Source organism: Ogataea angusta (assembly GCF_019207475.1).
Source record: "Ogataea angusta isolate 61-244 chromosome Unknown 61-244_NODE_7_length_650817_cov_90.064852, whole genome shotgun sequence".
Classification (NCBI taxonomy): domain Eukaryota; kingdom Fungi; phylum Ascomycota; class Pichiomycetes; order Pichiales; family Pichiaceae; genus Ogataea; species Ogataea angusta.
The window spans coordinates 1-15,217 of NW_025065221.1; the positions used below are offsets into that span (position 1 = coordinate 1).

The 15,217-nt window shown below is 39.6% G+C and overlaps 5 protein-coding genes across 5 annotated transcripts; 2 read left to right on the plus strand and 3 right to left on the minus strand.

The window, feature by feature from the left end:
• Positions 1–1,111: 1,111 nt before the first annotated feature.
• KL928_003410 (uncharacterized protein) lies at positions 1,112–1,378 on the plus strand (the record flags this gene model as incomplete). The annotated part of the gene is made up of 1 exon (XM_043203995.1): positions 1,112–1,378. The coding sequence occupies one exon, from the start codon at positions 1,112–1,114 to the stop codon at positions 1,376–1,378; it is 267 nt and encodes an 88-aa protein (XP_043058852.1).
• A 6,375-nt stretch (positions 1,379–7,753) lies between these two features.
• On the minus strand, positions 7,754–9,565 carry KL928_003411 (uncharacterized protein; the record flags this gene model as incomplete). The annotated part of the gene is made up of 1 exon (XM_043203996.1): positions 7,754–9,565. The coding sequence occupies one exon, from the start codon at positions 9,563–9,565 to the stop codon at positions 7,754–7,756; it is 1,812 nt and encodes a 603-aa protein (XP_043058853.1).
• Positions 9,566–9,838: 273 nt separating this feature from the next.
• KL928_003412 (uncharacterized protein) lies at positions 9,839–11,071 on the plus strand (the record flags this gene model as incomplete). Its single annotated transcript, XM_043203997.1, has 1 exon — positions 9,839–11,071. The coding sequence occupies one exon, from the start codon at positions 9,839–9,841 to the stop codon at positions 11,069–11,071; it is 1,233 nt and encodes a 410-aa protein (XP_043058854.1).
• A 70-nt stretch (positions 11,072–11,141) lies between these two features.
• On the minus strand, positions 11,142–12,227 carry KL928_003413 (uncharacterized protein; the record flags this gene model as incomplete). The annotated part of the gene is made up of 1 exon (XM_043203998.1): positions 11,142–12,227. One exon carries the CDS (start codon positions 12,225–12,227, stop codon positions 11,142–11,144), a length of 1,086 nt encoding a protein of 361 aa, XP_043058855.1.
• Positions 12,228–12,778: 551 nt separating this feature from the next.
• Positions 12,779–15,115, minus strand: KL928_003414 (uncharacterized protein; the record flags this gene model as incomplete). The annotated part of the gene is made up of 1 exon (XM_043203999.1): positions 12,779–15,115. One exon carries the CDS (start codon positions 15,113–15,115, stop codon positions 12,779–12,781), a length of 2,337 nt encoding a protein of 778 aa, XP_043058856.1.
• Between the last annotated feature and the right edge of the window lie 102 nt (positions 15,116–15,217).

The window sequence follows — 15,217 nt, forward strand, 5'->3', positions numbered from 1 at the left end:
GCATACTTGTCACTAATAGTATTGTGTCAAATATTGGCGTGGAGTGTGTGCTGCCAAAATGAGGTCATGAGCTACGAGCTTTTCACTCAGCTTCTTGTGAAAGCGCAACATGCATCCTATCCTGAGTTGAACGGTGAAAACGGCCCAAAGATTACGAGTAAAATCACGATCTGTGTTCGGGTGTTGAATTTCGTATTGTTATCAAAACTCACACTGTAAAGAGTTCTGCATAGGCTCAATGTAGAGCTACTACGTGATATTTGTGTATGCACCAAGGATAAGATTTCGGGGTCTCAAAAGACAATTCCCTCGTTTTATTCTAGGTCTCCATTCTATTGCTAGATGTAAAATAGATGGTCACGTAGCACCCCGTACTTTGCTGATTTGGCCAAGGATACAAAGGGAGTGGCAGCTGTCTGAGGCGAATATCCAAAGCAATTAATGCTAGACCTATTTAGATTATTGAGAATGTTTTTTGTTTTATCCTCGAGCTTTCCGTTTTATTTTATGTATGCACTGTTGAAACTTTGTTTTGATAAGTGTAATGTCTACAGTCATTCTTCCTACAATAATGTGACTATGTATCAGATAGTTAATATCTTTGGTATACCTAAGTCCCTCACTTATAAGTGGGATATGACACACCCTTCTATATTATTTGGTTAGTCTCATATGTGATCCAGATTTGTATCATCCGGATCTGATGCACATACTATGCATGTGCTAAGAACCACAAACCTTCATATCAGGATAAGCCGCACAGCATGATATAATCTATGACTATCTTATCTCAGCAACTTCAAGCTCCTCCTATATTGCTGACGCTTATCCCTGTCCTAGGTATTGTGAAAATTTCCATTTTTTAGTAGTCTTTTCCTTCAATTATCATCCTTTTGAAGTTGAATTCATTTCCCTGCCAGAACATTACCTGAAAAGGCTGGCTCTCAGCTCCTGTCACGGACGGGGTACTTATATCCGTTGTCTGACCTCAAGCAAGACACCTTTTGTCATTGGACAAACCGGAGTACTCCTTCGGAGAGCCCTGTCACCAGCCCTTCACCTGTTCGATTGACTTCCTTTTTCTCCTGAGGACCAAACTTGTGCCACATAAATGCTCACGCCATACCTCCTAATGTTGATTTATACATTCTTGAACCTACTCATTATCCAAGCGTGGAGGCATCTTGGTAAGTCCTGGCAGATTGTAACATCGTCATCTCAATCACAGGATGGTGCTCGGGTATGTGCTAGAATTATCAATCCTAGAATGATGCCTGAACACGGGTTTCTTGCTGATTTATTTACAGATCATGATGCTTTTGGCTGTCGCTGTATTTCCACACGAAGCAGGATCACCGACAACTCGTATCAGTATTAATCTCTTGGTGTATGATTAACATCATAAAAAAAATGATTACATAAAGAAGCTGCCTGTCTTTTTGCTGATTCATTTGATTCAGATTGGCTGTCCACCAAGTGCATATCAGTACATTTTTTTATCTTTGATGACCTGACTAAAAGACTATGCTGAAACTTAAATGCCGACTACATCACTTAAGCTTAAAAAGCTAGAAGTGACCCTAGTGTACCTGGCGTTTACATTTCTCCCGTATAAGCTTATGTATGCCAGTGATCTCGTAGTATACATGCGGTTCAAATCTATCCGATTTCGGGGGTTCATACTGATAATTCCAGATATAAGAATATTTGGTCAGGCACAATCCTTCTTGATCATGAATTCCATCTTTCCAATTCTACCATCAGCGTAAGATTGTAAACCTGCAAGTCCACCAACATGATCGTCGAATGTGGGGAGACGGTCCTGTGACCCTGTTGACGTTTCCTTCCTTTCTGAGTGCTTTCTAATACCTCATGCTCATCTTTGCCATCCAATTCTATCTATCCTAGCCGTATCGCAAAACGGTAGACTGTTTGCGATGAAAATGGTGATAGCTCCTAATATCCCCTTAATTGTTTTATGGCAAAGCCCGTATATATCAGTCCGATAAGGGGACATTTTGCGTACGAAAAACATGTTCGAATACGTCATAGATGCAGCTAATTACAGAGTAGACGAGTCAGGATTGTCCAATACAGAGTTTGGTTAGTTGGATCAAAGCTTATCAAAGTGCTGACTGGCGAGGAGCATTCGAGCGGCTTATCAATTTCTAGACTACTTACTGTATGGTAAAGATTTATTCCTTTATTCGGAAAAAAAAATTACCATCACATGACCGTGACCCGAGTTACCACAGAAGCTCAAAAACTGACCATCGCTGACATTACTAAAGAGAAACCACGGTCTAGACAGCTATTAAAGCCACTGTCTTGACCTAGAACAGTGGCCACAAATTTGGTCTTAAAAATAAGCTGTTTTAAAATTACAAAACTATCTCGCTTCGGTGGTTGTTATGATAGTGCAGTTATGTTTTCGATCTTGAGTTAAGAGAAAATGAGGCTCACGCAAAACAGGAATCCCTTAGTGCTAGAATTACCATACAAGGAGACACTTCTGTAAATCTTGGTTGTGGAATTCTGTACTTCCTGACTTAGCAGCAAAAAGCTACTTACAAACCTAGTCATTTAGCCAGACAAAACTAACAGCTAGCTCTAAGATTTTTGAGGACCACTGCAATAATGTGCTAGACTCTATCGAATCATCATTATACAGGATGGAAGCAGACAGTCTGAAAGTAAAGCGAAATGTATTATTGACGACCACCATAACAGGTTTTCTCTTGAAAATTACAATGTGAAAGCAAAGCCCACTCCTTTTGTATCCCATAATAATACAACAAAGTGCGAGTGTTGCGTGACAATTATTTTCGTATCTAGTAATGGACGGACAACCTCACATGATTCGATGTAATCAGTTCCATCCAAGACTTTATCATTGGTGCTCGCACGACTGTTTCGACACAATTAGCAAAGGAAAATTTTGACCAATTTGCCTCTTCCTTGTATAATGCTTGTGAAACCAAGAATTTTTTCAAACTGAAATTTGGATCAGTGAAATTCGCAATGTATTTGAAAATATATAGGTACAGGACTATAATGCGTGAGCTTCTTGGAGTTATTCTTGCTGTTACGGAAGATTTATTTGCTTAGGTAATCAAAGATAAGTATCCTGATATGTAAGGTGCATATGTATTATCTGTTGAGATGATAGTCATAGATTATATCATGCTGTGCGGCTTATCCTGATATGAAGGTTTGTGGTTCTTAGCACATGCATAGTATGTGCATCAGATCCGGATGATACAAATCTGGATCACATATGAGACTAACCAAATAATATAGAAGGGTGTGTCATATCCCACTTATAAGTGAGGGACTTAGGTATACCAAAGATATTAACTATCTGATACATAGTCACATTATTGTAGGAAGAATGACTGTAGACATTACACTTATCAAAACAAAGTTTCAACATCATCAGCTGGGATATAAATAAGGACACAACAGCGTAATGCATAAGAGCTGAATGTTGTTAGGTGCAAACGAAAGAAGCAGAAATTGAGGGTGTATGGTCACTGGTTGGTAGTTTATCATCGATATATATGTCCATTCATATGATGCTTATAGGTCCAGAAGCAGTTCACCCAAAATAAAGATGCTCGAAAGAGAACAAGGTTTCCTGCAGTCAACAAGCTATGTCGATTTTCAGTAGTCAAAGCCCCATCCCACTTTGAATCGGTTCTTGGCCCAAATTCAAAATCTCTTCCCTCGCATGCTAAAACGTATAACATACATTAAGGAAAATATCAACTTTATGCTAAGTATACGACGTGTGCAGGTAAGTACAGGATAGATTGCTTTGTACTTGGGGTGCTTAGTATTATCGGATTGGAACCTGGGTGAATTTAAAGGGGTTATAGCCAGTGGCAGAGACCTTGTGGATGTGAGCTTTCTTTAAAAAAATTAGGCTGACAAGGCATACTATTGCAACTTATGCTACCGAGATCTTCAGCCCTCAATGAGTGGGTATCAAGTAGTGTGAGATTGGTATCTGTGAGTTAGAGTAAGGCCCTCTTCATTCATGTTTCAAATTTCGTTTAGCAAAGCTCTCCTTATTCAGCGCTACAGATGCTCAAATTTGGACTCAGTGCGAGGCTGCTGTCGGGGTCAGTTGGTTAGGCACTGTGTGGCATAATATTGTGTCTTGAGCGCAAGCTCGTTCTTTCTTTCTGATTACACTACCAACTGAACAGTTAATGGCCTACATATGATTTTGACCTCGAAGTACAAGGTCTGTAGCTGATAATTTGAGCTTTACAGTTAATTTAGCGGTGTATACCGCCCTCGATCAAAGCCAGTTAAAGAGAACGAGGTATTTTTAAACTACTTCACTCACAGCCAATCCCAGATGCTCTCTGTCACCTTTGTCCCATGAATTAATTCATGAAGGATCGGAAGCTTTCATTTCAGACCAAACTTACCTCCCAGTAATTGATCATCAATCCATTTCCTCTTTCTCTTGGACTTTGTTCGAGGGATCTTCCACTTTTATCAAGTCCTTCAATACTTTGTTGGAGTGTATTGTTTTATAGTGAATATAAAACATGGTATTTAAGACACATATGATTTACCCACGACTTCTGCACACATACCTAGAGTACTCAAGCAGAGTATCAAGTGAGCACCAGAGACAAGATTTCGAAGCACTTATTCTAAGTTCCCCTTCTATTCTTAGATGTGAAACAGATAGTCACGTAGCACTCCACACTTTGCTGATTTGGCCAAGAATACAAAGGGAGTGGTAATTGACTAAGAGGCAGGTAGGTCAGTAGACTTCCAATCTTATTTGGGAAACATGGATGTAGAACTTTTTAAAGTGGAAAGATAAAATACTTCATTGCAACAGGCCCACCAGTCATTTAAGTTAGAGTATGATGGACCACCATTCAAGGAACAAAATAATCATGGCTAACTAAGAGTTCGAGCCGTTATCCCCAATTTTCTCACGCATATTCTCATAATTAATCTATCATGGCAGGTCATTGTCATACGTCTGTGGCACTATCTGTTGAGATGATAGTCATAGATTATATCATGCTGTGCGGCTTATCCTGATATGAAGGTTTGTGGTTCCTAGCACATGCATAGTATGTGCATCAGATCCAGAAGATACAAATTTGGATCACATATGAGACTAACCAAATAATATAGAAGGGTGTGTCATATCCCACTTATAAGTGAGGGACTTAGGTATACCAAAGATATTAACTATCTGATACATAGTCACACTATTGAAGGAAGAATGACTGTAGACATTACACTTATCAAAACAAAGTTTCAACAATATGAGAATCCAGTTGCATGTTTAGTAATGCCTTTTTGATGAAAACTTAAGTAAGGTGAGGTGGTCTCTCGGTCAAACGCATCTCCCATAAGCAACTTAATACATCGGAACGGTGATCTCATATATGATTACTAAGTGAGTGAAAGTTACCTCTCTAATAATGCAGGACTACAAAATACTACAGAACACATTGTTCTATCAGAACTTGGCTAGCAAACTAAACTAGTATGTATGTACTCTTTTATAAATTCCGCGAATAATCAATCCGGCCTCACTTGATTGCCTTGTATTAATATTCTATACCAAAACAATAACTTGATGATTTATGGCTACAGATCAACTTGATAAGTGTTTGTGACATTGAGGACTAACTCCATCCGAGCACTAAATTCTTGGCTTACTTAGACCTATCTAAAATGTAGTTTGTACTTTTCAACATTTGATAGAAGGATTCGGATCATCGATATTACACTACAGCATATTTCAATTTTAAAAGCTGAGAAAATTAAATTGGAAATTCTTTTGATTAAGCTTGTTTCTCGAGAAAGGAATTTTTTGTGAGGGGAGTTAATCTGCTGTTCATGTTTTGAGCGAGCAATTTGTCACTTATTCTCTAAAAACAGCTAATAGATCTCAGATGTACAAAAAGAAGCTTCCTACAATAGGTGGTTGCTGAAACTGCTAAGCACTTGACAGTTCACGTAAACACTGATTGCCATTTCATAGATATATCGATATCTTTGATCAATATGGAAGCTGCGAGCAGACTCTGAATGGTGAAACTATAATTTAAGCGAATCGATATAAGGTAAACAATATATCTCTGTTTTCTTTCTCATCCTAGATTTCTACTAGCAAATAGGTCGAGTCTCTTAGAAGCGAAGGACGTGGAAGCTATAATAAAGGTGTCTTGCGTCAGAAATATGGTAAATTAGCGAGAACTTGCTAGCAATATAGTAGCACTTTTAGTTTGAAGTTCCGCAGGCTTATCACCATTAATCTGGTCCCTATGTCTTGGGCTTCCAACTTTGAAGAAGAATCGAAAAATACACACAGTTAACAGTCGCCCACGGTTACATGGCTATCATGATTCAATGAAGGCCACTTGTGCAAAACTTATTTGCAAAACTTATTTAATCCTATTTTGACAATTTAGCTAATCAATAGTAATAAGTCTGCTAGCAAGTTCAGCCTGTGTCATCCACTAAACTCAACAATAAAATGACACATGCGATGAGCACTCCTTTAAGTTATTGGAGTAAGCTTTGCCATTACCGTATGCCAGACAACTGAATCATACGTACTCTTGAGTTATCATAAAGGCTTGTAGATAGCAACAGTCTGGACATGATATTATACGAGCTGAATATAAGTGCAGTGATTGTGTAGTCAATCACCAGGTGAAAAATAGGCTGCTCAGATATTGCATGTGTGTTGTGATAATGTGTGTCATCATGAATTCCACCTTCAAAAGATTCACTCGCCATTATAAATACTATATAGGGAGAGACTATTTTATAAATCTCATTAGGGAATTCTCTAGATTAAGACCATCAGCAAAAGAGAAAATATATCAATTAAGCAGAATTTGTTAGTCACCAATTCAGTTATTCAAACATGGACACCCGAACACCCGATCCCTACTCTATCTTGGAAATTTTCAACAGAAGTATGTACACTTGATGCTGATATTCTTAATCTGTATCAAAGTATTTAGTGTGATGAGACAATGAATATTTTCCACACCTGAACAAAAGTTTTGCAGTGATAGAATTGGAATAAAATGTAGATTATAGCTCTATTGTTCCTGAATTCTTTTGTCATTCCACGACGATTGTTTTCAATTGCTAGCTCATCATGAAATTGGTCAGAAATTTTCCATAAAAGATGTCCCAAAGATTCTGCAGTCTTTTGGATTACGTAAACTCGAAGCTTTTCATGTCCTTAAATCGCTAGGCAAAATCTAGACAAAAAGAAGAAAAAACCTTAGGTGTGTGTGGGTCATCGAGAAGAAGTATCTTAGCTCCATACTTAAATTGATCACCGTGGGTAGTCATTATGAAAAACAAAAATCCTCATCGTATTCTCAATATCACAGTTACTTGTAATCAGAGCAAAAATAAGCATCAATAAAAGACCCAATCTTTATGATAGCGGTCTTGGTTTGATGTGCGACCGTGACTATGATCGTATAAATCAATACATAGTCTCTGTGACATCAAGAATCCAATGATACTATGCGTTTAGGATGAAAAAGTGACATACGATGTTAACTCGATTAGTATGTAAAACTCAAGATCTTTTACTTTAGTATGTAAAGCATTACAAACAATAATGAGCTGTGTAATTCTTCCTATATTGCTGAGCGGTAATTAGTTGTGGCTTACATAAAAAGCAAACAGAATCTCATTTGGAGCGATCAGATATAATAACTCTTCCAATATCTGCGATTCAATTCTTTCTTCGACTCCTTGAAACCTGGGGTTCTGAAACTTTGATCTCATATATCCTCCTTGAAATCCTAGGATCAAATTGCACATCCTGATGTTTATGCTGTGCACTTGACAAAGATTTCAATCGTGATTTAGAAGCCATTCCTGCCAACTTAATGGATTTGAGCCGTTTTCTGGATACTATATGTTGATTCAATTTGGTAAAATTTTCATTATTTAGGCCAGATCCAACAGAGCCATCCAGTGAGGATATTATGTTGCGCTCTGATGTTGCATTTTCAGTATTGCTTTTTATTGCGGCGTCAATCATCCCTCCTTCGTGGAAAACCCGCACCTGCGCCCTATTTTCTATCGGATTTGGAGCAAAGATGCAGAGAGAATTATCGTTGATAGGAGGCAAATTTCCAGTATCTGTTACCTTCCAGATATATGCAAAAGACACCACAGGAATTCCCCAAGATCTGGCGGCTGATATCTTATTCATAGTTTTAGACGAAGTAGTTTTGAAATCCATCGGACAGGGGAGAGATAGTACACTTTTATGGTCATGTTCAAAAAGATTTGGGTAATGTTGTTCCGTGAGACCTATGCTTGTTAGGTTGATGACCAAGAGATCACTGGACTGGTCAAGAGTTCGAGTGGGAGAAAAACCAAGCGATTTGAGTATCTTCTCCACATGTACAAGCTCTATGCCCCCAAAACCTGAGAATGCAACTTTCAGACTCAGTTCGAGACTCGCATGAATTCTGGGCACCGACCACTGATCAAAGCATAGTCTTGAATAGTGTAAACTTCTTTCGATGAACCACTCATTCACAATTTTTATTCCCTTCGAGTCTGCAAGATTCTTGAGATTTGCAGGAACACTGGAATAGGAGTAGTGAGATGGCACTACTATGACATCCGCACTAGTGTCAGACACGATCTCGCCACCTTCATCCGATATCACGGACATCAACTTCACCTGTTCGTCTTCAGAGAATCCACAAAGGTAAAATCCAATTCGCTCAAACATGTGACCACCACTATGAGCCAAAGCGGGACGAAGATTGGCACGCTGGGCGGACTCAGGAGGAACAGATGAAGCACGTTCTGCTTGGAGGATCAGTTTGACATTTGTATCGTCCATTAGTGTATCATTTTCTCTCCTTACGCACTCCTTGTCGATTTGTGATCTATTCAATTTATCCCAGACTAGACAGCTGCCTACTCCTATCATTTCGGGATCGAGTGTACTAATGTCGTAATACTTCCATTGTAATACCGCTCCTCGTTGGGCGCTATCAGTAACCCACCTGGGATGGACCACAGGGATTCCCCATTCGATGGCCTTTTCAAATCTTTTGCCTGACTTCTCAATGCTGACGACAGCCTTGTGAGAGGGCGTTAAAGATTCAGTGGGGTTACCCCCCAGATCAACGATCATTTTTGCAATGACGTCTTTGTGGAACTGTGAAGAAGTTGCATTGGAGAGCCTAGAAAGACATATTGACATCCCGTGAAATGGGCTCAAAAGAAATCTATTGATAATTGATGAATCGATTTCTTTGTTCTGGGTCCACAGGTCATAAATGGTGTTTATTGTATCGGGTAAAATGAATTTAATATCAAAACGTCTCTGCGCACAGAAATGGTATTTCGGGGTATCGATGCTTCCAACCAAAAGCACGTTTATATCAGATAAAAGATCATTATGGAAAGTACCACCCAACATCTCAATCTTCCACGCCAAAGTGGATTTTTGAGCAGTATTGATAGAGGTACTGCAAAATTTTAGCCCACAAAAAGGTAGGCTCTTGTAATTTCCCATCCTTTACGAGCTCCTCAGAAACATCTTAAATTCAGCGTGCTGCGACAAGCGTGGTTGAAAGATTTTATTCAAGAATCAGGATTTTGTGGTGCAATTTTATAACATTTTTCTTTATTGCAAGCAAAGTACCATCAAAGGAAAAGTGGCTTGTAAGTATATAGCATTGTGGCTAATGCTAAAAAGTTATTTTTTTTTCCTGAGTAGTCAGTCCTTCGGCGAACCATACATACTACCAAGAAACAACAACTCTCAGTATACGGATCATAATTAACAATGCCACAATCTGCATTTCCGGCTTCACGACAGGACTTTGTCGCAAAAGTGAGATTTTTGAATGACCTCCCTCCACCGCCATGCCCCCCTAAAATGATAGACCTACAGTCATCATTGAAAGGTGACCCTCTGACATTCTCTGCGCTCCTTTCATCAGTTTTCCGCAAAGACCACTTTAGTAATCTAGTGACTTTGGACGACGAATTGGGATTACATATGAGTTTGCTAGAAAACCCCAAGTGTATTGAAGAAAACACATTGTCACCAATAACTGCACTAGCACCAGATTTTGGTAACAATTCCATGCTTCATCCTGAAGACAAAATTCTACTAACAGATCCAACAAAAACCGTTGCTTCTAAGGAGGACAGCGTCAGCTTCTTACGCAGGACTCAATACATTTCCTCCGACCGGACATCAGCACGTATGCCCTCATCTTCGGATTCATCCTTGTCCAAGTTACGCATGAGAAAGCGTGAGGAATTTGATGCTAAATCTCAGCTGCGAAAAGTTGAGAAAATGTTTGCTCGTAGCGACATACATGAGAATGTTGAAGAAATTTTGCATCCATCAAAGAAGGGCCTAAGAGCCAAAAAAGTTTGGAGCTTACTGCCAGACACATCAATGCTAGACCAGAACTTTTATGACATAAAGTTTGCGAGCTCATCCTCTTTCAGGAAAGAGCGGACGAACAAACGGAAAGCTGAAGAGCCCTCAGATATCACAGCACCGCTTTTCAAGCTAGTTTCTCTCAGTGACGCGACAAACTTCATGACTTTGTACACTGCAGATGACAACGATTGTGACCAGGTGAACGCCTTGCTCAAAGACACTAAAGAAAACGCCCCAGCTTCGTCTCTGGAGGAAGCTAGATTGTCAAGTAGCAAAATATTAACATATCAGAAATTAAGGGATTATGACAGCAATTCAAGAATGATTAGCAATGCCGAATTCTCTCGTCAACTAGCCATAACCTTTGATGAAAGGTCCTCTACTGCTTTATTTGTTCCAATAAAAGGGAGAATTGAACTCAAAAAGCGCCGCATCGACAGCTTTTTAGAACCAAAGCTTAGGGCTCTTAGTTACGATGAAATCAAACTTAACATCCGGGAGCCAACTAGGGCAGAGGTTTACGAACGTGATATACGCAGAAGTAATTTCGACCCCATGGAATTTGGCGCTGACGAAGAGGAAGCGAATGAGGGAGCTGCAGCTGATACACATACTGCTTGACTCGCTGAGGATGATCAAGACGCCGATTAGCTTGATGTAAACTTCTTGAAGGTGAACATGTAAATCTCTTTCACACTATAACACATAACCAGGATAATAGACCAAAGACCAAGATAACAGGATACATCATGAGTAAAATTCGCTTCTCGCCATCGTTATGATCATGAAACGATTCCCCGGTCATGCCGTAAATTATTGATGCTGTACCAATTTTTCGGCAGTTATTGACGATGGCGAGTATCAACCATGAACACAGAATAGACCATAAAAACATGACAGAATTTATAACAAGCCTCAGCAATTTCCATGAGATGAAGACAGAGCTCAAACCACCAAGGACAATCGGAAATAGAGTATATGAAAGGATGCTCATACATTGGAAAAATGAAAGGCCTATAATCCCCGAAGTTAATCGGCCATTATCAGTCATTTGCGAAACAGGAGACACTAGCTGGATATTGATAGAGAGCACAGCAAGCACTACCCAAATAAGAGAAAAAGAAGCACTGAATATTTGGGAAGTTTCTGAGGATTCAGCACCCCCAGAGCTCAATGATTCACTCTGCAAGTAGGTTATTATCAAGCTGAATGAAAGAACGAATACCAGCGGACCCCATAAATCCCAGTCAAGTATCTTTTGTATGGTCTCTTCTGAATATTCATTGCTTATCTCGGTAGGTGTGCGTTCTTCGAAAATACCGTGTTGATTGAAGGAGTCTGTGTGACTAATCATACTTCCGGTTGAGGGAAATTGCTCACCGACTCTGCGAACGAGCATGAGTTTCTGTCGCAATCTTAGCGGCCATAGAATAGAAAGCAACTTATCTCCAATGCTTGTCAGATCTCTACTTAAAGTGGCGAGCACGGACTCATCCAATGTGTTTCCCCCACTGAACTGATTTTCCTTAAATTTAATGTTATTATTCTCTAGTATTGGATCTAGGTAGCTTTGGGGGTTGACAAAATTAGAGAACATGGAAATAGTTGCTGCGTTTGTCGCCTTCGGTGGAGCGGTATCTAGGGATTCTGACGGCGCTTTGTGGTGGGTGCTATTTTGTAGATTTCCCGAGCTTTCCATTTGAGGAATATCGGGCTTGATTGTTATGTCGGACTCCTCCGGATCGAACACATTGTCCAAAGTCCGATTGCTCGTCATTATGAAGTAAGCTTGGAATTTAGACAGATTTTCAAGATAGTGAGTGAGTACTTTTTGAAGTATCAAAAAAATAAAAACTGAAGACAGCTTGGTCGCATTTTTTATGAATGAAATTTATAACACCGCAAATTTAGCAATGACCAAGACGACTCTCAAAGTTCGAAACAACACATCAAATTATAACTTTACGAGCAGAAAATAGCCGGGAGAGCAATCCAAGAGGATTCGGGAAGCCAAAATTCTATATAGGCTAAAGAATGTAGAGCACCAAAAGGACTCCTACCGAGGTGGCGAGGCACAATCAAAAATCGATCATGATTGAACATAGATCATACCTGTAACAATGTAGATACAAAAGTCGAGTATATATAGTTACGCTGATTGGGCCGTAACAATTACAACTCAACAAAAGCATATTTTGATTGAGTTTCCATGTGGAACTGTGACTTGCATTATAGCACATGTCAATTGCAACGTTAGATACGTTCGATGCCTCCAAATTTATGAAAACTAAATACTCCGAACTTGCAATGCCCAGTCCCAAAAATATCTCAAGGCGACAGTGAAGGTGGCCGTCTAGGGGGATTTATCTCCATTTCCTCATCTGAGCAAGACGAATCATCTGACTCAGAACTAAAGACGAATTTTTTGCGATCAAGACTATTCGAAGCCGAAGAACCAAGTTTGGAAAATTGGGATCCTCCGGATTGGTCAGACATTTGGCATAATTGGGGTTTGGACCCGGCACCAGCACTTTTTCTAAGCCCAGTATGCCCAAGATCTAAACCACTCAAACCGACTTTTATTGTGGAAAGACTAGTTGTTGAGCTCGAGTTTGATGAACCGTGTCCAACACTTGTGTTGCGTTTGATCTGAGGGCATGATGCTGAGCTATCCTCAGGATGCTGTAGATTCTGATATCGTAAGGACTGATCTGAAAATTCACTTGGTATGAACTTTTGCAAATGGTGAGGAATATCCTCATGTACTAGTTGTGATGATGTAGAATGTGCATTTTCGCTTTCAGGTCGTGATTCAACAGGCGAGATGATCAGGTTATCAGGATGACCATTAGCATCAACATCCATCACATCCTCAATTTGACAACTTTCCGGTACATCAAACAACTGGACATTTTGTTGGCTATTAATGACAGAATACAGGGGATTTGTTGAATCGTCGTAAACAGTGTTGTAGTCATAATAATAATCGTACCCTCGGTTGGTTTTTGTGTTATGTGATACAGTATAAGGATCAGACTCATCATCATCGGAACAAGTTTTCAATGTTGTGGCAGGGAGTGGTGCAATAGTTGCGATGGGTTTTATGTTTTCAGACGATGGAGACTCATCTCTAGTGTTGGCATTTGAGGAATTGCGTGACCAGTTAGGCGGTTTGTGAGATATGTTCGGAGAGGTCACTCTTGTATGTAGCATGAAGCCTCCTTCATCATCACCATCATCGTCATCTTCCTCGTCATAACCCATATCCTCATCATCATCATTGTCAAACCTTGACCGTAATAACGCATGAAGAGGTCCTCCATGATCGAAATCATTTTGATAGCCATTATCTAGAGAAAGGTCCGACTCTGTGTCATCATCGATCGCAATACATTGATCAACTCTCATGTTGAAATGTATCTTCCTCTCCTTCTTATTCGAAGCAGAAATTTGATGTGCCTGGCAATCCATTTTATGGACATCCTCAGTTGTCTGATTAGCTGACAGTGTGAATGGAAAAGCTTCATCATTGTTGATGTTGTTTGCAGAACTATTAGCAGGAGAGGAAGAATCATTCAACGAATTTGAAACTGGTTCCAAAACAGGACTCCCTTTGAATTTATGGTCGTGTTCTTCTAGGAGACTTTGAAGTCTTGAATATGAAGCATCGCTGATCATTTTTTCTACATTGGAGCGCTTTTTCAATATTGGTTTCAAGTGATCAAAATGCTTATCTTTCTCATTACTGTCCCTGTCATTAGTCTCATTTTTCATTGTACTGGTATTTTTGCTATGAGTTGCCATATCGACATTACCCTGAGGAATGCCACCAGACGACTCTTGTCTCTTTTTATGCTGTTGTTTTTTGAAATCCACTATATCGAAATCATACTTCTCCTCTTTGTAAAGTGGCCCATACAACCAAGTAACATCACTTTCCTTACTCCAGTTGAGTTCAGCAGGTGAGATAGTTTTCAAACCATTTCGGGCTTGAGCCCATGTTCTCCAAGATGCATTTTCAAGTCTTGCTGAATTTGCAAAATCATTTCTCTTCAGAGTTACGTATCTCCAAGATTTGGATATTTCCAGTTCATCCCAGTTATGAGATAAATAGTCGACATGCTGTTCGGGAGAATGCTGTACGTCAATGTCATCATGTAATTGCTGTTGATAAGCTAGCCTCGGGGTAAGCGTCTCGTTTTGCTTGCCATGTTGATATTTTCTTAGTTGATGTTTTGGTATGAGATTAACCGAATTACCCGATCCTGTGGAACTGAGCGAATCTTCGGAAAAACAGTTTTCGTCAGAGGTCTCCTCACTTTGGAAACTCTGTGGAGAGTTGGAAGGAATTGATTTTTTGCTCTTCGAAGCAGAGGGCACGACACTCGTATAGAATCGAGGCACGTTCTCTTCCTCATCAAGAGTTGAGTTCATATTCAGTTTGTGCAAAGTCTCGTCTGAAACAAAATCTTTTGAACTGAGTTTTGCTTCTTTATCTGGAATAGAATCGGTGTCTAAGGAGTGGGTTTGCGTAATAAAGTCATCAAGCAGACCCATGGACCTGGTCCTCTTCAATTTGAACGTTGTATTATTGAAATGATCGTCATCCTCAGCTTCGATATGTTGCGAAGTTGTTGGACCTTCATTGAAAACCTCCTGAGACATACTTCAAAAGATAGTTTACCGCAATCTTTGAACTAATGTGATTCTTGCTTGTAATTGGCTTACACAAAAGATAAGCTTTTGATCTCACACCTGCTAGACATA